This window comes from Antechinus flavipes, chromosome 1, assembly GCF_016432865.1.
Source record: "Antechinus flavipes isolate AdamAnt ecotype Samford, QLD, Australia chromosome 1, AdamAnt_v2, whole genome shotgun sequence".
Lineage (NCBI taxonomy): Eukaryota > Metazoa > Chordata > Mammalia > Dasyuromorphia > Dasyuridae > Antechinus > Antechinus flavipes.
The window spans coordinates 627304745-627328390 of NC_067398.1; the positions used below are offsets into that span (position 1 = coordinate 627304745).

The 23646-nt window shown below is 35.0% G+C and overlaps 1 protein-coding gene across 3 annotated transcripts in view; it reads left to right on the plus strand.

Moving 5' to 3' along the window:
- Window positions 1-2989: 2989 nt before the first annotated feature.
- The window catches only part of EFR3A (EFR3 homolog A), a 150162-nt gene continuing 129505 nt past the window's right edge, over window positions 2990-23646 (plus strand). For 2 of the 3 annotated variants that reach the window (XM_051971101.1, XM_051971102.1), the window contains exons 1-2: window positions 2990-3291; window positions 17617-17754. In XM_051971101.1, coding sequence (XP_051827061.1) covers window positions 3282-3291; window positions 17617-17754 — 148 coding nt within the window. In that variant the 5' untranslated portion in view covers window positions 2990-3281. The remainder of the gene's footprint in view (window positions 3292-17616; window positions 17755-23646) is intronic. The other variant, XM_051971103.1, reaches the window with a different exon arrangement.

Genomic DNA, 23646 nt, shown 5'->3' on the forward strand with positions numbered 1-23646 from the left:
TTACATCAATTCTTTCAGTCCAGTTTTGAATCCATCAAACAGTATTGTCTGACACTCATCTTTTTATCAAGGATAGGATGAGAGAGTTTACCAAATGCTCTGTTAAAATCTAGGTAAACTATATCTTCAGCATCTCCTTGATTTACATTCCAAAAAAGGAAATAAGATGAATTTAGTATGTTTTGTTCTTTACAAAGCTATGCTGGCTCCATGTAATTATCATTTTTATAAATGATCTATAATTGATGTGGTTAGTGGCAGTGCAGTTAGTTGTGGGAACACTTCTTTGGTTGGTGCAGGTCTAACATGAAAGAATTCATGAACCCGAAAAGTTTGGATGGCAAAAGGGAAGTTTTCTTGGCACTGAGAAGTCAGTTTTTGCTAGGAAGTGACAAAGTCCTAGAAGAGAGATAAAGGTCCTAGTAGAGAAATCCTGGCAGAGAGATAAACAAAAGTATGTTAACACTGAGAAGAGAATGTCTTCACGGCAGGTAGGGGTTCTGACAGGCAGCTATGCCAAGGAGAGAGGTTCCTTGACAAGGCATGGTCCTGCTTTTGGGCATCTTCAAAGAAATGAGCCCCAAATTACCCTTTAATAGGAAATCTGATACTGAAGTTTCAATTGAATGAAATTACTTCGATGTCATCACTGCCTCCAGGCCTAGATTTTCAAATGAATGAGATCACTTAAGTTTGAGCTAAGTACGTGGTCCTGGACTAATTTTCAACTCAATAGAGAAATATCAGATCCAGATCTCCAGTTAAATGAAACCACTTAAGTTCCAGCTAAGTAGGGAGTGATCCTGGGCCAATTTTAATGAAACCACTTAACTGCCCCAAAGGGTAGGTTCCTGTCAGGAGAGTTTCAGGGCTCATCCCAAAAGTTAAGGACAGTTTCAGGGTTCCCCCATCATAACCATCTCTTTAATAATATATTCTAGATATTACCAGATATTCAAGTTAAGCTCAGTGAGTTAGATTGTTTGACTTTCTTCACTTCTTTCTTTTGAAAATCAGCACAATATTTGCCCTTGTTCTATCCTATAGCATTTCTTCTCCATCTTTGTCTTTCAAAGGTTGCTTATAATGGCTCAACAATCATATCTGTCATTTCTTTCAATATCTTGTACTTTCTGATTTGAACTCATTAAGGGTAACTACCTGTTTTCTTCCTTTCTACCTACTTATCTGAAGATTCAAGTCCCTATTATTCATTTCTGATTTATTACTTCCAGTCCACAGATGATTCTTTTTGGAAACCATAAACATCAGAGTTAAATAGCTTTGTGTTTTATGAGCATTCTTTCTTAAACTCCAAACATTAATCAAAATTTCTTTTAGCCTAAAATGTTTTAATCAATCCTGAAAATTTACTAAATAAAATGTAAGTTTAACTTACTGTCCCCCAAAATCTTGAATTATCAAATCTTAATCAAATGTTAATAAAAAAATTTCCTAAACTATACTATGAGGAAGATATCTCTAGTTTTTAAAATCTGCAAAGATGGGGACCAACATAATATAGCAAAAAGAACACTGAATTTCGAATTACAAGACTTGGTTTTAATTCTGTCACCTATTGTTTTGTCTTTTGTTCTGAAAGATGATGCTATGATATGCAAATGAACTGGATTTAAGTGAGGGAGGACTGGGCAAGGTTTATTATTTGCCAAATCACTTAGCCTTTATGAAACCATGTTGGCTCTGTGTGATCATCGTTTTTATGTTAGCCTTTACGATGCCTGTAAAAAATGGGAATAAGAAACATTATCTAAAAAGTCCTTTTTAGTTCTAAATTATCTGGTTCTCTACAATAGTGCAGAATTAATTGTCTTGGGATACAGAACATTCAGATTCACATTCTGAAGGGCATTTTATAAATGTATAACCTGGGGAAGTCAATTAAGTTCTCTAAATCCTCCTTTCCTCATCTTTAAAATACGAGTAAGGCCTGTCCTATATATTTCATATATTTTTATGAATCATGCATATTGTAAATCTTAAGGTAATTTATTTTTGTTTCCCTCATTACTGTAAGCTCCTTGAAGATTATATTATTATGATTTTTATAATTATCAAGATGATATATATACAATATATTAATTTATTATTATATTTTGATTTTATTAATTATTTAATCAATTGATCATATTAATGATTTACATTTCTCAGAGTTTCTTTTTCTGACTTGAGAGCCAGAAATTTATAATGTAGTTTGAAATGATCAATCAATGCTTGTTAACATTTTGTGTATATTAAGTGAAGTGAATCAAAGACTGCAGAACCTGTTTCCATCACAGAACTCTGGTCCTGTTCCCCACTTCTAGGATTTGAAAAAATACTGTCTCCCCCAACTAAAACTCCTGGGATTTGAAAAAATTACTTAAAAACTGTTACCAAAGGGCTGGAGAGCACCCATATTGTCCTGTACTTGGATTTGGGCTTGTTATGAGAAATCAATCAAACCCTGAAAACAATTGTATTGTAATCTACCACTTATTTGTGTACATCATCTCTACCTTTCCCATAACTGGAGGGGGTGGGGAGTATCTCCTGCCCAGGAGAATTTTCCTTTTGCAAACTGTATCCCTCATTGGGATATTGATTAATTAAAGTACTTCTTGATTTTTAAAACATGTGTCTAGAACTGCTTTGTGTGACTCCACCTATTCACTATTTAGAGACCAAGACAGTAAAATTTTGTTAATAGGGGCTTTCTTTCTCTTCCCATCCCTAACATAGTAGGAGCTTAATAAATGTTCATAACTATTGATCTCCAAATGAGACGGGCTGATTGGGTTGAGAACCCTTCCCGTTCCAGATCTATAATGCTAAAAGTGCTGTATGAATTGTCTCCATACTCCAATCATATTTGCCCCACTTTGGCCTAGTGGGTCAGAACCCAGGCCTTTTCCAGCACGACGCTCCGCCCTCCAGTTGCCCTTTCCCCCCCCCCTCCCCCGCCCTGGCAGAAGGAAGTGGGCGGACCTCCACCCACGCGAGACGTACTGACGTAAGCGTGCGGTGACACCGCCCCGCTCTCGAGCCCGGGAGCCAGGGAGCCGGGAGTGGGGGGGGCGGTGTTGGCGGCGGCGCCCGTTTTCACTTAGAGCAGGGCCCCTGGCGTGGCGCCAGTCCCCGCCCCCTAAGCCCTGGCCTCGGCTACCCCTAGGTCTCCTGGGAGCTCCTTCCAGCGCCTGTCCGTCACCATGATGTCCTCCGGCCTTCGGATCACCGGTCCTCGTTGAGCCCTCAGAAGGCGAACCTGTGCTGGAACCAACATGCCTGCCCGTGAGTGCGGGTCCGGGGCCGGAGCCGGGTATTAGTGGGGAGAGGAGACGGGAGAGGCCCCGAATGTCTGTCTGTCTGACTGGTACTGAACTGACTGACGGTCCGAAACGTCTGCGAGGGGCGAGAGGGGGCGGGGCTGAGGAGAGCCCGGAAGCACTGGCCAGTTAGGGCTTCCCTCTTTTTTCGTGTGCCTATGTGTGAGTGCGTGTGTGTGCGTGAGATTTTTTCCCCGGGAGGGTCTTCCATAGATATGTTACCTTGGGAAGGTGGGGGGTAGGGGGAGAGGTCATTTCCAGAAGCTTTGGGGATTGTATTAAACTTTGGGTGCCGGTGGTGGCGGGCGGGAGGTTTAGAGGTATGTAATAGGGGCAGGGAAGGATTTAGGGGCATTGAAGGAAGCTGGAGGAGAGGGAGATGGGGTGAGAGAAAAGGGGAAGTAGAGAAGAGAGGGGAGTGTGCGCCGGGAAAGGGAGGAAGCGAGGATGTAGGAGTTTGTATGGAACGACCTGAAGCTTATAGCACAAAACCCTTGTAAGAAGGGCTTAGGCTACAAATCATCCTGATAGCATTTATTAAGCACTTTGTGTGGTGCCAGGCACAGTGCCAAGCACTGGGGATGCAAAGCCAGTCAGGTAGCATTTATTAAGCGCCTATTGTGTGCTAAACAGAGAATAGTTAGCAAAGTAGCTTTTGGAGGGGAGGGAGGAGAAAAGCTAATTAGTGCAACGGAGAGAGCTCTGGACCTGGAGTTAAGAAGCCTTGACTTTAAATCCAACCTCATATACTTGCTAACTGTGTTACTCTGGGCAAATCAGTTGAGGGAGGCTAGGGGAGTTTGCCTCAGTTTCCTTATTTGTAAAATGAGCTGGAGAAGGAAATATCATTTCTAGACTTAATACATATTTCCTAGTCATACTGTTCTTTCTGTTCCTCATTCCATTTTTTTCCCCCTATGCACTTGCATTTCCCCTTCACTTACCAAACTCCTTAGTTTTCTTTGAGACTCGTCCCAAGCATGGTCTGCTACTTGGGACCTTTTTTGATCAGCCCAAATTGTCCCTGGACGCAATTACCATGTGTCTATTTTATGTACACCTATATATCCAAATGTTGTGGCCCAGGCTAGATTTTAAGTTCCTTAAATGCAAAGATTGTTTCACTTTTGCTTTTGTATCTCATGGTGCTGTTGTAGTAGTAGACACATAGCAAATGTTTAAAATCACTTGCTGATTGACTTTTTTTCTTTGGGAGAAAATTAGCTAGCATGTAATAAATAGTCTTTACCAGCATCCTGGGGCAAGCAATACTGCTCTATTCCTGAAGGCCTTTTAAAAATAAGTCTAGATGCTTGTGGTTTTAAAAAGAGGAGAGGAGGGACAGGAAGATTACCTTGTAAAGGGAAAAATGTCAGTGAATCCTTATAAATGGAGGAAGAAGGGATTTTGCATATATTAGAAATGGCTAAGTGCTATTTGGCTGACTTCCCAATAAAGAGCTGTTAGAATTTGCAATTTTATTTTTTTAATCTTCAGTTTTTGGAGATTAATAAAGGACATAATGGTGAGAGTGAACTAAATGTTATATAGTTTATAAAATACTAAAAATAAACATTTAAAAAGTTTTAAAATAAAGGTTAAATAAAAATAACATTGATTTAAAAATTATGCTTTTGCCACCTGTTATTGATTTATGAAATAGCATCATTTCTATTACTAAAGAAAAAAATCACTTTATTTAGTAGCATTGACATGATAAATTAACATTTCTTCATCTTCTCCTGTAACCTCATAGTTCTCAACAGTGCATACTATCCCTTCCTCTCCTCTCCCCCCCCCCCCCATTTATTTATTTTACTTTAGAAAAAAGGGTGAGAAAGCTGTACAAGATGCATTATTGGTGTCCTTGAGAGACTTAGTATAGCAAAGTAGGCTATTAGTGTCTGGTCAAGGAATATAAAAAAATAAGTCATTTTTATCTAATTTGATTACTTATATTTTCGGTAATATTCTTTGGTTTAAGAAAAAGGATAAAGAAATATTTTTAGAGAATTGGAACAGGGGGCAGGGAATTTGACAGTTTAATAACTATTAGTATTTAGAATGAGGCAAGTAAATGTTATAGTATTAGTGCCAAGATCAGAAATAATCTCTGGTAATTCTCTTTGTAAAATAAACAGGACCTAAAAACATTCTAAATGTATCTTTTAATGTTAGATTTATGTATAATTGATTATCTCTTAAAGATATCTTTTGGATATCTCTTAAAGACTTTGTTTAGTTTTTTAAAAAGTTTTTCTTTTGCTTTGTTATATAATTATGCTGCTTTTTGCTGTTTTAGTGGTAAATATAATAGTAAATAAAGATTATGTTTTCAATCTTGCCTTTTGAATAGCTTTTTGGTAATTAGGATCAAATCAAGAATATAGTGTAGTGGAAACTAATTATTTCAGGTGTGATCTACAAAAAATATTCTTAAAAATTTCCTGAACTTAAGGGAAAAAAAAAAAAAAAAAACAAGCCCTCACTAAAATGTTCTTTCCTTTGAAAGTGAAAAGGCCTCTGATGAAAACTAACTTGATTTTATATAGAATGTATCCGTAGTGTTCCTTTAATGCTCAGCCTTTCTCTAGCTGTTTTTTAATTAGATTCATTTTCAAGATTTTTAAAATCTACAACAATATGATTAGAAGACCTTAGTTTCAAAATTTCTTTATTTTTTAAGTCTGGGAAGGTAAGTCAAGCTTATTAACATCATTAGGAATCTTAAATTGTGACCCTAAGTAATTTTGTACTTCTATACATGGTAAACAGACAGCAGTGGTAATTCCAGGAAAGAAAGCTTGCATAAATATAATCAGGGATGTATGTAACAGGTCTAAAAGACATGAACATTTTGCCTCCTTTTACTTACCATATTCTTATTTTTCATGGGAGTTGTCTTAGTTCATTAACCCAGTATGGTCCAGTATGGTTGTGTTTCTTAGCATAGTGATTTAGAAAGAGGTTTGTTGTTCTGTGAAAACTGCTACATTTACTGCCTTTGTAGTTTACTCTTAAATAGTCACATTTCTCATCACTTTGCATATTTTAATATCCCTATTATGTGCCAGGCACTCTGCCAAATGCTGAGGATTCAAAGAAGGGCAAAAGGCAATCTTGCTCTTAAGGAGCTCTCACAGTCTGATAGGAAGACATCATTCAACATCTATGTATAAACAAGCTATATATAGGGCAAATTGGAAATAAATAACAGAGGAAGGTACTAGAATTAAAGCTTGAGTAGGTCAAGTTTTTGGTGAGACTTGAAGGAAATCCAGAAACCAAAAGATAGTTATGAGGAGGGAAAAAATATGTCAGGCAAAGTAGTAGATGGGGTGGAGGTGGAGGATGGGAGTGAGAGAAAGGGTGGTAAGAAGAGAGGCACAGTTTTGAAAATTCCCAGAGTCTGGATATGGAATATCTTGTTTGAGCAGTAGCAGCATATTAATTTCTAGTATTTTCATGTATTTATATAAAACTATAAAACATTGTTCTGGGAAATTGAAAACTGAGCCCTCATTTTAAAATGTCTGTTCACCTAGTTTTGTGTATTTTAATATTTTTGATAATTTCTATTATTTTTCTGGATTTGTAACCTTAGGCCAATACAGGGAATAATTCCCTAATGAAGCCATGTACAAAAAAACTCATCATAAACATTAAACCTGTTATGAGCTTATTGAGATGTTATTAATATTATTGTTGTCATTACTTTTTTTTCTGAAATAAGTATTGCATTGCTCTTAAAACAGATTTGTTAGTTAAAATAAATTCGTTACTAAATAGTAAATTTATTTCACCAGAGAGACACATTCTTACCCAAAAGATCACCTTTTTCCTTCTTTTTTTGGACTTCATTACATGTCATATTTCTAAAGGTTTTGGTCTGAAAGCAGAATAACATTTTTTTTCTGTATTGTAATATAATAATTTTTGAAGTGAGTGAAGTTCATCACTGCAGAATTTTTGTTCTGATCATAGTTTTTGTTTTTTGATATCGATTTCAAGACTCATACATGATAAATAGGTGTTTGTTCTATCCATATTGATCTCTCTAAGCTTTCTTCACTGTGATCTCCTAGTTAATGAACTAATTACAGAAGTTGAGAATTAAATTTAGATCTAAGTTTTGTGGCAACTAAAGTAACATGCTGGGTTATAAGATTCCAATTGATAAAAGGAAATAAAGAAGTTTCTTTGAAAATAAAAATTCTGTGCAATTAATTAAAGTTGGAGTTTAATGAGTACCAGGCTTTGGGTAATAGAATAGAAGGTGTAGAAAAATCACATTCAAGAGGACACTTCTTATTTCTATCCTAAACTAAAGTTGTAACTAACAGTAACTGTCTTTGGGGAGCTGAGATAATGTGGAGACTTTCTGATGATTTAACTCAATGAGAGGGTAGTGCTCCTTAGCATGTCTGTTAACCTGGCTCAAATCTCAGTTGTTTCAAGTAAGACTTTGTCAGATAGCAGTCATTTCATATTTGAATTCTCCTGGAATTGTGGAAGTGACAGTAATATGTTTTGTTCATTGAGTAGAGATCCATATGGTTTAAATTCTAAATATGGGGGAGGCAAGAGTTGACATTCTGTTATGAAAGTTTAGGAACCTAATTTGTATTCTTACCCAGATGGAGAACCAGCCCACTTACACATGGAATGGTATCTATGGGTAGGGCTAATATATTTTTTAATAGCTTTTTGTTTACAAGTTATATGCATGGGTAATTTTACAGCATTGACAATTGCCAAACCTTTTGTTCCAATTTTTCCCCTTCTTCCCCCACCCCCTCTCCCAGATGGCAGGTTCAATTCATGTTAAATATGTTAAAGTATAAATTAAATACAATATAAGTATACATGTGCAAACAGTTATTTTGCTGTACAAAAAGAATCGGACTTTGAAATAGTGTACAATTAGCCTATGAAGGAAATAAAAAATGCAGATGGACAAAAATAGAGGGATTGGGAATTCTTTCAAATGGTTTTTAGTCATCCCCCAGAGTTCTTTCGATGGGTGTAGCTGGTTCAATTCATTACTGCTCTATTGTAATTGATTTGGTTCATCTCATTGCTGAAGATGGCCCTGTCCATCAGAATTGATCATCATATAGTCTTGTTGTTGAAGTATATAATGTCCTGCTCATTTCACTCAGCATCAGTTCATGTAAGTCTCTCCAGGCCTTTCTGAAATCATCCTGTTGGTCATTTCTTACCGAACAATAATATTCCATAATATCCATATACCACAATTTATTCAGCCATTCTCCAATTGATGTGCATCCATTCAGTTTCCAGTTTCTGGCCACTACAAAGAGGGCTGTAGGGCTAATATTTTCAACAAGGCTCTTTCAAACTACTTGAAAACTTACAGGACAAATACTTGGTTGAGACCTTAGTTCATTGCTAAGTAATATGGAAAAGATTGGGCCTGCAAAATATTAAGGGTAGATATTAATTATTGCCATAATCATAAAAAAACTTTTGTAAAAAACCCCTTTACAATGATTGATTTCATTTTAACTATCATAATTACTGAGTAGATTGCAAAAAGCATCTGAGTAGCTCAGTGAATTAAGCTGGTTTACGGGATTTTGTTTAGGTTAATTCAAAGTTGTATTGCCTTCTCAGTGTAAATCATTGAATTACAGAGATAAATAAAATAATACTCCTGAACACTAGTTTACAGTTTACCAGTAATAGTCATTTAAATGATTCCCAGCTTACCCATAGCTTATGTTTCATAGTTTATTTTTGAGTTGATTGTTTGGAACTTGAAAACATTTTCCCACAGAAACGTTTTATACTGCATTATTGGTTAAGTGGTCTTTTGGAGATCTTAGAATATGGTTACTTTTAATTATATAGTTTTTAATGGGAAAACTAATCTGTTATGCTAGCTATTCATAGACATGTTCCAACATGTCTTAACACTTCAAAGAATGTACCATTGAGTCCTCCTTACAATGAAATATTAAGAGTATATAATAATAAGGCTACTTCCTCACAACTCCTTTTGTGTTGGGCCACAGTAGGGAGAATAGGGAAGGCATCAATGGAATCAATATAGGAATTCTTCATGAACAGCGTTCACTGAGTAGGGGGAGTGCCAACAACTTTAGCTTCAAAATTAGTACCTGGATTGAAGGCGCACAGGTGCATGTGCATGCATGCGTGTGTGTGTGTGTGTGTGTGTGTGTGTGTGTGTGTCTGAGTCTGAGTAAGGGTTTTTATTTTCAAAACATAGGCATAAATAATCTTCAACTTTGACCCTTGCAAAACTTTGTGTTCCAATTTTTTTTTTCTCTCTCCCTTCCCTCCACCCCCTCCTCTAGAAGGCAAACAGTCCAATATATGTTAAACAGGTGCAATTCTTCTATGCATATTTCCACAATTACATTGCTGTACATGGAAAATATGATGGATATTTCTAAGCTTGGACATCTATACTAGAAAAGTGCAGGAGTCAGAACAAGATCTAAAGGATATCTTCATTAGGGGATCTCTGCTACCTATAAGAATTTCTAGACTTGATTTTTTCTAAAATAAATTATGACTATTAGGAAGTCTTCGAGTACAAATTTGGCTATCTTTATTATTTCTTACTATCAGTATACAGTCAGTAGCAGTGGGGTAAAGTAGAGTGGAGAAAACATGGAATGAATGTTTCCTAAAAGCCAATAGAATAAATAATTAAACATTTATGGAAAAGTTTCTTGGTGATAATTTTTTAAAAAGTAAATTTTGAAAATTTTAATATGCTGTCCCAATTTGACAGTAGAAATTACCGATAATGTATAAAAGGATTGTCTCAAATAAATTTAATAAAGGTAGACTGAAGTACAGACTTGAGCAAGATCAATTTATTTACAGTGATGTGTATACCTGTTAACAAAGTGGGTCAGACTGGCCACCTCAATAAAGCTGGAGACCTTTGACAAACAAAAGAGAAAGGAACTTGTTAGTTGTGTAACATTTTGATTGGCTATATTAAGAAAGATGGGCTGACATTTTGGTGAGGCTAATAATGCCCCTCACTGACAGTTAAAGAATGTTAATTGTTTTATGGGACCTATCTTCATTTTGTAATCTTTGCTAGGGAATCAAAACTAATGGACTTGCAATCTCCTTAAAAGAGATAAAACTACCCTAATTTCTCTCTCTCTCTCTCTCTCTTTCTCTCTCTCTCTCTCTCTCTCTCTCTCTCTCTCTCTCTCTTTCTCTCTCTCTCTCTTTTATTATAGCTTTTTATTTACAAGTTCTATGCATGGATAATTTTATAGCATTGACAATTGCCAAACCTTTTGTTCCAATTTTTCCCTTCCTTCCCCCTCCTCCCTCCCCAAAATGGCAGTTGACCAATACATGTTAAATATGTTCAAGTATACATTAAATACAATATAAGTATACATGTCCAAACAGTTATTTTGCTGTACAAAAAGAATTGGACTTTGAAATAGTATACAATTAGCCTGTGAAAGAAATCAAAAATGCAGATGGACAAAAATATAGGGATTGGGAATTCCTTCAAATGGTTTTTAGTCATCTCCCAGAGTTCTTTCGCTGGGTGTAGCTGGTTCATTTCATTACTGCTCTATTGGAACTGATTTGACCACCCTAGTTTTTCAAAGACTGGCCAGGAGAGACAACATATCTTTTGGGGAGTGTCTGAGGTCAAATTTGAATTCAGGTCCTCCTGACTTCGGAGCTGATCCTCTATCATCTACTGTGCTACCTAGCTGCCTCTTTAATTATACTTTTAAACTAACTTCCAGGATAAGCTAAATTGCTGAGCTTAACTCAAGGACTTAGAAAGGTGGCTTTAGACAGATTCAGACTATCAAAAAATCATTAAAATCCATTACATTTTAGGATCAATAAAGTAGAAATGATAATTTCATTTTGATTTTTTCCGGATGCTGTTGAAATTCTATGGAATAATATTGTACTTAGATGCTGATAACTTTTTTAAGGAACTCCTTTCTCCAAATTTTTGAATGTGATTAATAATGTTGGCAGTAAATTCTGTCCTTTGAGAAGTAATGTTAATTGCCTAGTTGCTCTCATTTTGCTTTTGAATATAAGTGGGCTGGTTCTGTGAATGTCTGAGTAGCAGTAGGTGGAAATGGTTGTTCTAAAGGAAAGGAAATAATAATGCTTTTTACTTATCACTGTCATCATTTAAGAGGAAGAGAGATGAGTTTTGCTTTCTGAGTGGTAATATTGTCAGTCATGAAAACTTGTGAGTTCAGAATGAGTCATTTTATGTTGGAACATCTTAGTAGGTTTTATTTTCTCAAATGATCCTGTCTGATAGCTTTGAGTACCAACTCATGAGTGAATATGTTCTTGAATTAATTGCAGTTTCTACTATGATTATTATGTCAAAACTATCAAAATTCACTTTTCATTGTTATTTGCTGAATTCTATGCTTGAAAGAGTTGGATTTTTATCATTGGTGGGAATACCAGACTAAATTTTTCCCTCCTTTGAAACTTGTCACCCATTTTTTTCCTTCCAGCTTTGAAAATTCAGGGGTTAATGACAGATTATTTTCATTAGAGATTTTCCCTCTTGCCTTTAAAAAACCTACTCTGAATATTTTACATTCCTTTTCTGCTGTCTTTGACTATTTTGGTGTTCGATGTTTGTAACACTTGTCTTCTGGAGAAACTTTGTTCTTTTAAAATTCATTATTTTAATTTTTATTCCTAGTTGGTGCGTTCTGCCCTTTCCTTTTTTTATTCTCTAGGCGCAAGGGGCCTCAAACTTTTTAAATAGGGGGCCAGTTCACTGTCCTTCAGACTGTTGGAGGGCCACACTATAGTAAAAACAAAAACTTTGTTTTGTGGACCTTTAAATAAAGAAACTTCATAGCCCTGGGTGAGGGGGATAATCGTCTTCAGTTGCTGCATCTGGCCTGCAGGCTTAGTTTGAGGACGTCTTCGGGTATTTATGCTGGAGCAGTTCTGGTTAAAGCTAAATTCTTCACATTCTTCCTACTTAATTTGCTTTTTTGAACAACTGCCTTGGCAATTTGCTGTGAAGCTGATAGAATTTCTAAATGGAGCTCACACCAGTGCTCATAATAAAAAGGGAGGAGATTTAATTTGGCCATTATCAATTGTGAAACCATATAAACTTTTTTACAGGTTGAAGAAATGTAAAGGTTAGGTTAAAGTGTTGGACTGTTGGAAAGACCAATTCTGATTTGGGAGATCATAGAACAAATCTGATTAAGACAAATAATTGAATTTTTGTCACTACTGATAAAATGGGCATAGATATTAAACTAATGGGTATGTTAGAATATTGTGAGGGAATTTATACAATTGGATTTTGGAAATAATTCTATGAACACAATTTTTATAAAGTTGTAGGAGACTGTGAGGTGAAAATCTAATCCGTCTAAGAGATAATTTATTTTTCTAAAATTCTTAGGGAGAGGAAGTTTAATAGTATAGTATAGAAACAGTAGACTAAAAATCAAGATCCAAGCACTTAGTAGCTTGTCATGTGGGGATAATATTTCATAGTGTTGGGGTTAAGATCAAATGTGCTAAAAGAGTGTAATATGATATTTCACAATTGAATTCAATTCACCAAGCATTTTTTATGAGCAGTAGGTGGAGCAGTGTATAGGGCACAGGGCATGGAGTCAGGGAGACTTAGTTCAAATCCTGCTTTAGACAAGTACTATCTGTGTGAGCCCAGGCAAGTCATTTTACCTTCTTTGTCTCCGTTTTCTCATCATAAAAAGATTTAGAGGAGGAAACCCTTTAATATCTTTGCCAGGAAAACCCCAAATGGGGTCATAAAAATTTGGACATGATATACTACTGAATGGTAATAAAAATTGTATGCAAAATACTATTCTGGGGTGTTGGAGAGGTCCTTTTTTAAGTTTAGAGTAAATTTAGAGGATCTTTAGATATGGGAAGATGTTAGATATAAATTGTGAGCTAAAAAGATTTCAAGATCTAATGAGTTGCCAAAGACAGGAGGAATGTTTGGCAAGTAGAAGCTTGGAATTACTGTTATGTTTGACTAAGCTTCAAATGGCCTACAAGAATGTATGTAATATGGTATTTCATAATCGAGTTCAAGTCAACAAACACTTTTGTAAGCACCTGGTAGAAGTAACAGGCTCAGGAGTCAAGAAGACCTGAGTTCAAATATTCCTCAGATACTAACTTTTGACTCTGGGCAAATTACTTAACCCTGTTTATCTTAGTTTCCTCATATGGAAAATTAGCTGGAGAAGGAAATGGGAAACCACTCCAAAAAAGCCTCAAAGAGTCACAGAGAGTTAGACTGAATAGCAATAGCAATAATAAAATTTTTTGGATCTAAAATTATTGTGTAAAATCAAATCTTTTTGTGTTTAAGTAAAAACACTCCATTAATTTTAGTGAAGAATTAGTCAAGTATGACTAATTTTGAAAAATAAGAAGGATTATTATTTTCTTCTTCTACTTCTAAAATATCATTGGCATTGTTATAGGCAGCTCTTTTGTGTTTGGCTTTTTTGGTTTTTTTGAAAACAGCAGAAAATAGGAGGCAGCGCCAAGATGGTGGAATAAAGGGAGGAAGTTGTCCAACTTCTCCCCTAACCTGCTCTAAATTCCTTTAAATAATGATCCTAAACAAATTTTAGAGCATTAGAATACCCCAAAAGATGGAATAGAACGTTTTCCACTGAAGACAACTTAGGTCAGCAGAAAAGTTTGTGACAACAGGATAGGTGCTCAGTGCTAAGTCCCAGTGTAGCAAGTTCCAGCCCCAGCCCCAAACCAGTAAAGTAGGGACAGGTCATCTAGGGACCTCTGAATCAATGTTAGTACTGGTGATTTTACACCTCTCAGCCCAGAGACACCAAAGGAGACTTAAAAGGTCAGCGGAAAAGGTCTGTGGAACCAGAGGGGAGCCCAGTGGGCAATCTCAATGGAGCCCATCCTAGTGCAGCTCCAGCCCTAAACCTGGCCCTGGCCTATTCCCAGTTTCAGCAAAGCGGGACCTCTGAATCAGCTGAAGTACTGGTGGCTTTCAGACTTCTCAGTCTAGGGACACCAGAGGACTTGGAAGGTCAGCATAAAAAGGCAGCAGGGTGGGAGTTCAAAGCACAATCCCAGTGCAGGTTGTGCTGGTACAGCCCTTGCCAGCCCTGGTCCTGAACCCAGCACCAACTAAGTAGTTAACCACATTAGATCTTAGAGCTTCAGTGGGACCGGAACATACCTAATATAGGTTTAAGGCAGCAAAGAGGACTTGTAGTCAAGTCCTTAACAGGATATGTGAAAACTGGGACAGTGCACCTTCTATCCTGGAAACAGAGCTTTATTTTAACAAAAAGTTCAAAGCTGAGTAATAAGCTAGGAAAATGAGCAAAAAGCAAAAAAAAGCTTCTGATTATAGAAAGTTATTATGGTGACAAGGAAGATCAAAATGCACATTCAGAAGAAAGTAACGGTCAAAATTCCTATATCCAGAGTTTCCAAGAAAAATGAGAATTGGTCTCAGGCTAAGGAAGAGCTCAAAAGGGATTTTGAAAATCAAGTAAGAGAGAGGGAAATTTAAGAAAAGAATTGAGAGGCACAAAAAGAAATGCAAAAAGGAATATACTGGGAGAAAGGGAAAGAAAGAAGTGGAATAGTATAAATTATCTGCCATGAAAAAAAGAGCTTAAGAAAAAAACTTTAACAGTAGAGGTAAAGGGAGGGAGAAGAGGATGAGTGTGTGAACCATCTCTCATCAGAATTGGCTTAAAGAGGAAATAACATACACATTCACTGTGGATATAGAAATCTATCTGACACAGGAAAATAGGAGACGAATGGAATATGAGAAGTGGGGAGGTTGATAAAAAAAGAAGGCAAATTGAGGGAAGAGTTGTCAGTAGTAAAAACTTGTGAGGGACAGGGTGAAAGGAGAGAGAATAAATGAGGGGAAATATAGTTAGCAATGTTACTTGTAAAGAATCTTTGAAGCAAATTTCTCCAATAAGGCCTCACTTGTCAAACATAAAGGAAACTTGAGTCCATGCCCCATTTGATAAATTATCAAAAGATATGATTTATTCTCAAAGCATTATAAATTCATGCATACACAATACAACTGCTAGGCATGAATGCCATAACAGATTTTTTTTTTTAAGGGAAATGATCTATATGTACAAAATATTTTTATAGCAGTTTTCTTCTCAGGGCAAAAAATTGGAAACAGAATGCCCATCAATTGGGGAATAGCTGAATAAATTTTGGTATGTTTGTGATAGAATATTATTATTCTATGGGAAATGAGCAGGATCCTCTCAGAGAAAAAAAAAAGCCTGGAAAGTCCTCCATGAATTCAGGAAAATGAAATGTGCTGTGTACAAAATAATAGGAATGTTCTGGAATGACCAGCTATAAATGACTTTGGCATTCTCAGCAGTACAGTAATCTATGACACTATTCTAAATGACTTATGAAGAAAAATTCTGAATCCAGAGAAGCAACTGATTGTGTCTGGATACAGATTGAAGCATACTTTTTAAGTTTTTTATTTTTCTTGAGGACTTTTTTTTTCATTATATTAGATCTATTTTCTTTGACAATATGACTTTTATGGAAATGTTTTGAATAACTTCACATGTTGTTTTTTAATTGGAAGTGGGAATAAGGGAGGGATTCTGTAATTCAAAAGTTTTAGAAACAAATTTCAAAGAAAATTGTTTTAAATGTGATTGGGGGCAAATATTAAATAAATAACTTGAAGATAAAAAAGAAAAATGGCAAAAAAATGATGTTACTTTAGTTAGTCTTTCTCTTCAGTATGCTGGAAATTTATTAAAGGATTTCAAGTATTATAATATAGGTTTTTTAAATGAAATTTTTTATTTAGTCTTTTTCTTTTTATTGACACAGAGGGACTTTTCCTAAACACTTTGCCAAAATATAAATAAACACAATCAATAATTTGCTTCTGTTTTAGCTTATATCAACTATTTCCATCATAGTAAGATTTAATTTTTAAAAATTGATTTAAACTTTTATTGATTTTTTTTTTTTTTTTTGGTTCCTGAATATATCCCTTCCTTGTCCATTCCTTGTAATAAAAAGTGGACCATTCCTTGGGGGGAAAAAGTTTTATTTATTTTTAATACACATTGCTTTGTGGATTATGCTGTGAGAGAAAAATCAGAACAGAAGGAAGAAACCATGGAAGAGAGGAAAAAAAGGTAAAAACAAAGGAACCTAGCATGTGTTGATTTACATTCATTCTCCATAGTTCTTTTTCTATATACAGATGGCATTTTCTATCCAGAGTCTATTGGAATTGGACCTTGTAATAAATGTTGAAAAAGAAAAGGAGGGGGGAAAAAGGAAGGAATAAACACATCATCGGTTTCTTTTAGCATATGTGGTATTTCACATTTATTATGTCCTATCTCTGTAAAGAAGAGGAGAGAAGGCTGTTTTCTCAGCTTGACCAGGGATTAAGCTTGTTGTTATAAGGATGCTGTCCTTAGTTTTACTTATTTTTGTTTACATTGTTGTGGACAGTTGCAATTTCCTACTTTTTATTTTAAGACATTAGTTTATAGAGATATATGAAATTAAGTTAAAAAAAGTAGCTTTTTGATTGTGGTTCATCATAGCCAAATATTTTTAGTTAAGTATTTAGTAATTTGGAGTATACTTGTTTTTTAATTTGTTTTGTAAATATACTTTTTTCAGGATTATTGGGCCTCAGAGTTGGAATGGGCTTCAAAGGTCATGCCATTTGAACTATTATATGAACAGGAATCTAGTTCAAACCATCTCCAACTGAGTGGTAAATTCAGCCTTTCTCAACATCTCCTAAGGCAACTCACTATCTCCTAAGGCAACACATTACATTTTCACATGGTACTGATTACTTACTTTTCCCTTAAATTAAGCTGAAAAAAGTCTGCATCATCCACCTAATGCTGCCTAAAAAGAACTAGACATCTCTTTGCCAGGGGAGAGACTTTCATGGGTTAAAGTTATCATGATCCTGCTAAATCTTTTTAACCCATTTAACCCGTTATTATTTAGCATGATTTGTAATTTCTTTACTATCCTCTATTCAGCCAAGAATGTGGTTTTCTGACCATGTCGCCTCTTCTGTCCCCCTATAAGCTATAGTGGTTCCTCACTATGTCCAGGATCAAATACAAAATGCTCTATTTGTCTTTCAAAGCTCCCCTCATAATCTAGTCCCCTCCTATCTTTCCAGTCTTTTTAAACCTTACATCCTACCACTTACTCTTCTATCTAGTGACACGACCTCCTTGCTGTTACCTGAACAAGAAACTCCATCTCTTGGCCCCAACCATTTTCTCTGGCTGTCCCCCATGCCTGGAATGTTCTTCTTCCTCATTTCTGCCTCCTGGATTCCCTGGCTTTCAAGTCCCAGGTAAAATCCTACCTTTTACAGGAAGCCTATCCTAAATATTTTTACTATTAGTGCCTTTCCTCTGTTAATTATTTCCTTTTTTATCCTACATATATCTTGTTTATGTACATTTGTTTGTATGTTTTCTCCATTAAATTGTGAATTCCTTGTTGTCATGGATTGTCTTTTTGCATCCCCAACCATTTGTACCTTATACATAGTAGGTATACATAGTATTGACTGACCTGTCATTGAGCTAATGTCCAATAAAATCTTGAGATCTTTTTCCATGCTTTTAGTTAGCTTTGCCTACTACTAAATCTTATGCTTGTGATGCTGATTTCTCAAATCTATGTTTAAGATTTTATATATTCAAAATTTCATCTTATGGGCCTGGATGCCAAAGAGAACATAAAGGAGGGAAAGGGACTCACATAAGCAAAAAATGTTTGTGGCAGCCCTTTGCATAGTGGCAAGGAATTAGAAATTGAGTGGATGCCCATCAGTTAGAGAATGGCTGAATAAGTAATGGTATATGAATGTAATAGAGTATTATTCTGTGAGAAACAATCATCAGAATGATTCCAGAGAGTCCTGGAGAGACTTACATGAACTTGATTCTAAGTGAAGTGAGTAGAATGAGAAAAACATTGTACATAGTAACAAAATTATGTGATGATCAATTCTGATGGATGTGACTCTTTTCAACAGTGAGGTGATTCAGGCCAGTTTCAATGGTCTTTGTGATTGAGAGAGCCATCTGCACCCAGAAGAGAGAACTGTGGGGACTTTTAACAATGGATCACAACATAATATTTTCACTCTTTTTGTTATTGTTTGCTTGCATTTTATTTTCTTATTTTTTTTCCTTTTTGATTTGATTTTTCTTGTGAAGCATGGTAATTGTGGAAATATGTATAGAAGAATTACATATGTTTAACATATATTGGGTTACTTGCTGTCTAGGGAAGAAGATTGGGAGGGAGGGAAAAATTTGGAACACAAGGTTTTGCAAGGATGAATATTAAAAATTATATATAGTTTTGAAAATAAAAGGCTTTAATAATTTAAAAAAATTCATAAAAAATTTCATCTTACTAGATTCAGTCAACTTTTTGGATCCTAAATATTGTCCACTATGTTGACTCCTGTCCTAGTTTTGTGTAATCTTCACATTTGATAAGCATACAAACTTATACGTTCATGTCATTTATAAAAATATGAATTAGCACAAGCCACATCACTGGGAACCTCTGCTAAAAATGTCCAACATCAAATTTTATTAATGTCTGTGATTATTAATAATTCTAAATTCATACTTGAACTAACAATAACCTTTTCTGGTAGATATATTGGTCATTCAGTGTGGGAAATAAAAAGCTTTGATTTTTTTCTAAAAAAAATTCAACCTTTTAACTTTTAACAAAAAGTACATTAACTGATTTATTGCTTTCATTTGTGATGCTGTGAGAAATAAAATTTTATACTATATATTTCATTTTAACAAATTATTAGAATTTTCTATTACTGATAATAGCAAAATACATTTGGTGTTTGATTGATTGACTATATAGCATAAGAAAGTGTTGGTGCTGTGAAAAAATCTATATGGGGAATTGTAGAGGGCTGAAACTATTGGGATGTACTGAGGTCGGGACTGCTGAGCGCTTGAGGCTAACTACTGATTGGACATACTCTATGGGCATATGCTTGGAAAATGTTCCTTTCCACTATCCGTACTGGCTCAATGATTGGTGTATAGAGAATTGTAGGAGGGACTAGGGGGTGGAGTAAGACTAGCGAGGGACACACTGTAGGTGGTAGACGAGGGGGGAAGGCGATAGCTCTGCTTCTATCCTCTTCAATCCTGTGTCTAAGATCAAGAATAAAGACGGACTTTTGCTTATCCTGACTCCGCCTGATTCTGGGGTGTCCTGGGTGCTAGCATGGTCGTTATAAGGAATTTACTGGCATTGCTATGTTTACTAACTATATTAAAATACATTTACAGGCTATAAACATCTTAGTACCTCTTGTGGTTATTTCCCCTATTTAGTGTTCTTTGCTTGCTTCTTGGAAACACATTCAGGAAATTCCTTTATTCTTAAAAAAAAAAAAAATCTTTACTTAATCCTACTATTTTAGTTTGCTCTCTTAATATATCTCTCTTTCCCTTTGTAGCTATAAACTGATGCTTCCAATTACTCTCCTCTCATTTGATTCTCAAACTTCTGTAATCCTGTTTGTGATCTCATCATTCAACTAAAAATACTCTCCCCTGAGTTACCAGTAATCTCCTAATAGCCAAATCTGATGGCTTTCTTTCAATCCTCATGCTTATTTTCTGCTGCCATTGACATTGTTAATCACTCTCTTTTTTTTGGTTACTCTGTCTACTCTAGGTTTTTAAAATATTTACCCTGGTTTTCTGAATCTAATGACAATATCTTTTACATCATCTATGACGGGTGATGAGCTTGTGATAAAAGACCTCCAGTGATGATAAGCTTACCATCTCCCAAGACTTCATTTTCTACCTTTGGATAGTTCTATAAATCCATAATATATTTGTAACTTAACATATATGTCCTATAAGCACCTCAAGTTCAACATGTTCAGAACAGAACTCTTTACTATCCAAATTTGTACTTCTTCCTAAATTCTCAGTTTCTTTTTTCAGGTACCATTATTCTCCTAACTAACCTACTTTCTTCCTCCCCCTCCCCGCAATTGGGGTTAAGTGACTTGCCCAGGATCACACAGCCAGGAAGTGTTAAGTGTCTGAGACCTGATTTGAATTCGGGTCCTTATTTCAGGGCTAGTGCTCTATCCACTGTGCCACCTAGCTGCCTCACTAATTTACTTTCACATATGGTATTAATTCTTTCACTCTTTTCCACCATGTCTATAATGTTCTTCCTCACCTTTATTTTTTAGGTTCCTTAGACTCCTCAGAACACAGTTCATTCATCAGCTCCTTTATGAGGTCTTTGCTGATCTTTTTTTTAGATGATTGTGTCTTCTCATGATTTCTTTATCTCCAAAATGGAGAAAACAATTGTGCCTATCTTATAGGATTCATTTTATACAGAATACTGTATATAATGCACTTTGCAGATTTCAAAGCGATATATAAATATTTGCTATCATTATTTTCTTTAATCTTAATTTTAGGCCAAATTTCTTTAGTTATTTTTGTAAACCGATTCATCTTTTTCACATTGTTAGTACTAATAGCAAAGGTTCTGTTTGTATTTTTCTTTGACATACAACCTTTTGTTTAAAATTAAAAACAATTCTGTTCTTGAATTCTTTGTGTTTCCTTCCTTCCTTCCTTCCTTCCTTCCTTCCTTCCTTCCTCTCTTATTTATTTGCAAAAAGTTTTTTTTTTTAACATGCATAGATAATTTTTTAACGTTCACCTTTGCAAAATCTTGTATTCCAAATTTTTTTTCCCTCTCTTACCCTTCACCCCATCCCCTAGATGGCAAGTAGTCTAATATGTTAAACATATGCAATTCTTTTATACATATTTCCACAATTATACTGCACACACAAAAATCAGATCAAAAAGGAAAAAAATAAGAAAAAACAAAATGCAATAAATACAATAAAAACCCAGAAAATATTATGTTGTGATCCACACTCAGTCCCCACAGTCTTCTTTCTGGGTGCCGATGGCTCTCTCTCCATCACAAGATCATTGGAAGTGGTCTGAATCACCTCATTGTTGAAAAGAACTCACATCTATCAGAGTTGATCATCACATAATCTTGTTGCTGTGTACAATTTGTCTCCTGGTTCTACTCATTTAACTTGGCATTATTTCATGTAATTCTCTCCAGGCCTCTCTGAAATCATCCTGCTGATCGTTTCTTATAGAACAATAATATTCCATAACATTCATATACCACAATTTATTCAGCCATTCTCCAACTGATGGGCATCCACTCAGTTTCTAGTTTCAAAAAGGGCTACCACAAACATTTTTGCACATGTGGGTCCTTTTCCCTCCCTTATAATCTCTTTCATATATAGACCCAGTAGAAGCCTTGCTAGATGAAAGGATGTGCATTTTTATGGTCCCTTTGGGCATAGTTCCAAATTGCTCTCCAGAATAATTGGATTAGTTTACAACCCCACTAACAATGTATTAGTGTCCTTGTTTTCCCACATTATCCAACGTTCATCATTATTTTTTCCTGTCATCTTAGTCAATCTGAGAGGTGTGTAGTAGTACTGCATAGTTGTCTTAATTTGTATTTCTTTGATCAATAATGATTTAGAGCTTTTTTCATATGACTAGAAATGTTTTTAATTTCTTTATCTGAAAATTGTCTGTACATGTCCTTTGACCATTTGTTAATTGGAGAATGACTTGAATTCTTATAAATTTGAGTCAGTTCTCTATATATTTTAGAAATGAGGCCTTTATAAGAACCCTTGAATGTAAAATTTTTTCCCAGTTTATTCTTCCCTTCTAAACTTGTCTGCATTGGTTTTATTTGTACAAAATCTTTTTAATTTAATTTAATCAAAATTATCCATTTTGCATTTCATAATTTTGTTCTAGTTCTTCTCTGGCCACAAATTCTTTCCTTCTTCACAGATCTGAGAGGTAGACTATAATATCACTCTTTATGTCTTAATCATGAGTCCCTTTTGACTAATATTTGTATATGGTTTTAGGTGTGAATCAGTGTCTAGTTTCTGTCATACTAATTTCCAATTTTTCCAACAATTTTTGTTAAATAGTGAGTTCTTACACCAGGAGCTGGGGTCTTTGAGTTTCTCAAACACTAGATCACTATAATCATTGACTATAGTGCTTGTGAACCTAACCTATTCTACTGATCAACTTACCTATTTCTTAGCCAGTACCAAATGGTTTTTGTTGATTGCTGCTGTATGGTAAAGTTGTAGGTCTGGTACAGGATGACCATATTCATTTGCATTTTTTTCATCAATTCCCTTAAAATTCTTGACCTTTTGTTCTTCCAGATGAACTTTGTTATTTTTTCTAACTGTAAAATAATTTCTTGGGAGTTTGATTGATATGGCACTGAATTACTAGATTAATATAGGTAGTATTATCATTTGTATTATTTTTGTTCATGAGTGCTTGATATTTTTCCAGTTGATTAGATCTGACTTTATTTGTGTAGGAAATGTTTTATAATTGTGTTCATATAACTCATGATTTTGCCTTGGCAGGTAGACTACCAAATAGTTTATATTATCTACTGTTATTTTAAGTGGAATTTCTCTTTGTATCACTTCTTTCTGCACTTTGTTGGTAACATAGAAATGTTAATGATTTATGTGGATCTTTTAGGCTTTCTAGTAAAATCTATGTACTAAAATTTTAGTCTCTCTAACAATGAGAGTGCTTCCTGACAAAGCGAGTAATTTGGGAGCATAGCCTATAAAAGTTATAAAATGAAAACATTATTAATTTAGCAAGTATTTGAGTGAAGTGTATAGAAAATCGTTTGCTTGGTACTATAGGCATTCATTCAAAAATGAATGAGAATGGGTTCTTGCTCTTTTTTATTAATTTTTTATTATTATTGATTTAATTTTTATTAATTTAATAATTTATTATCTTTTTCCATAAAGGGTTGGAGGAATTTTAGGATATATAACTAATTTTTTCATAATATTTCAGTGTGTATACATATCATCTCTTGAGAGAACTGAATAAAAAGTTTATTCTGATGGCCATAATAAATGTGAATGAATGCTCTCTGCTGTTAGAAGAAAACATTTCATTCTTGCTATTATATTTAACAATAAGAAGGAAAGTCTGGTCATTAAAATCAATAAGTTATAACATTTTTTTCTTCTAATAAAATTTGACATAAAATTATTAGACTATTTGGTGAATTTCAATAATTTATTTCTGCACCTGTT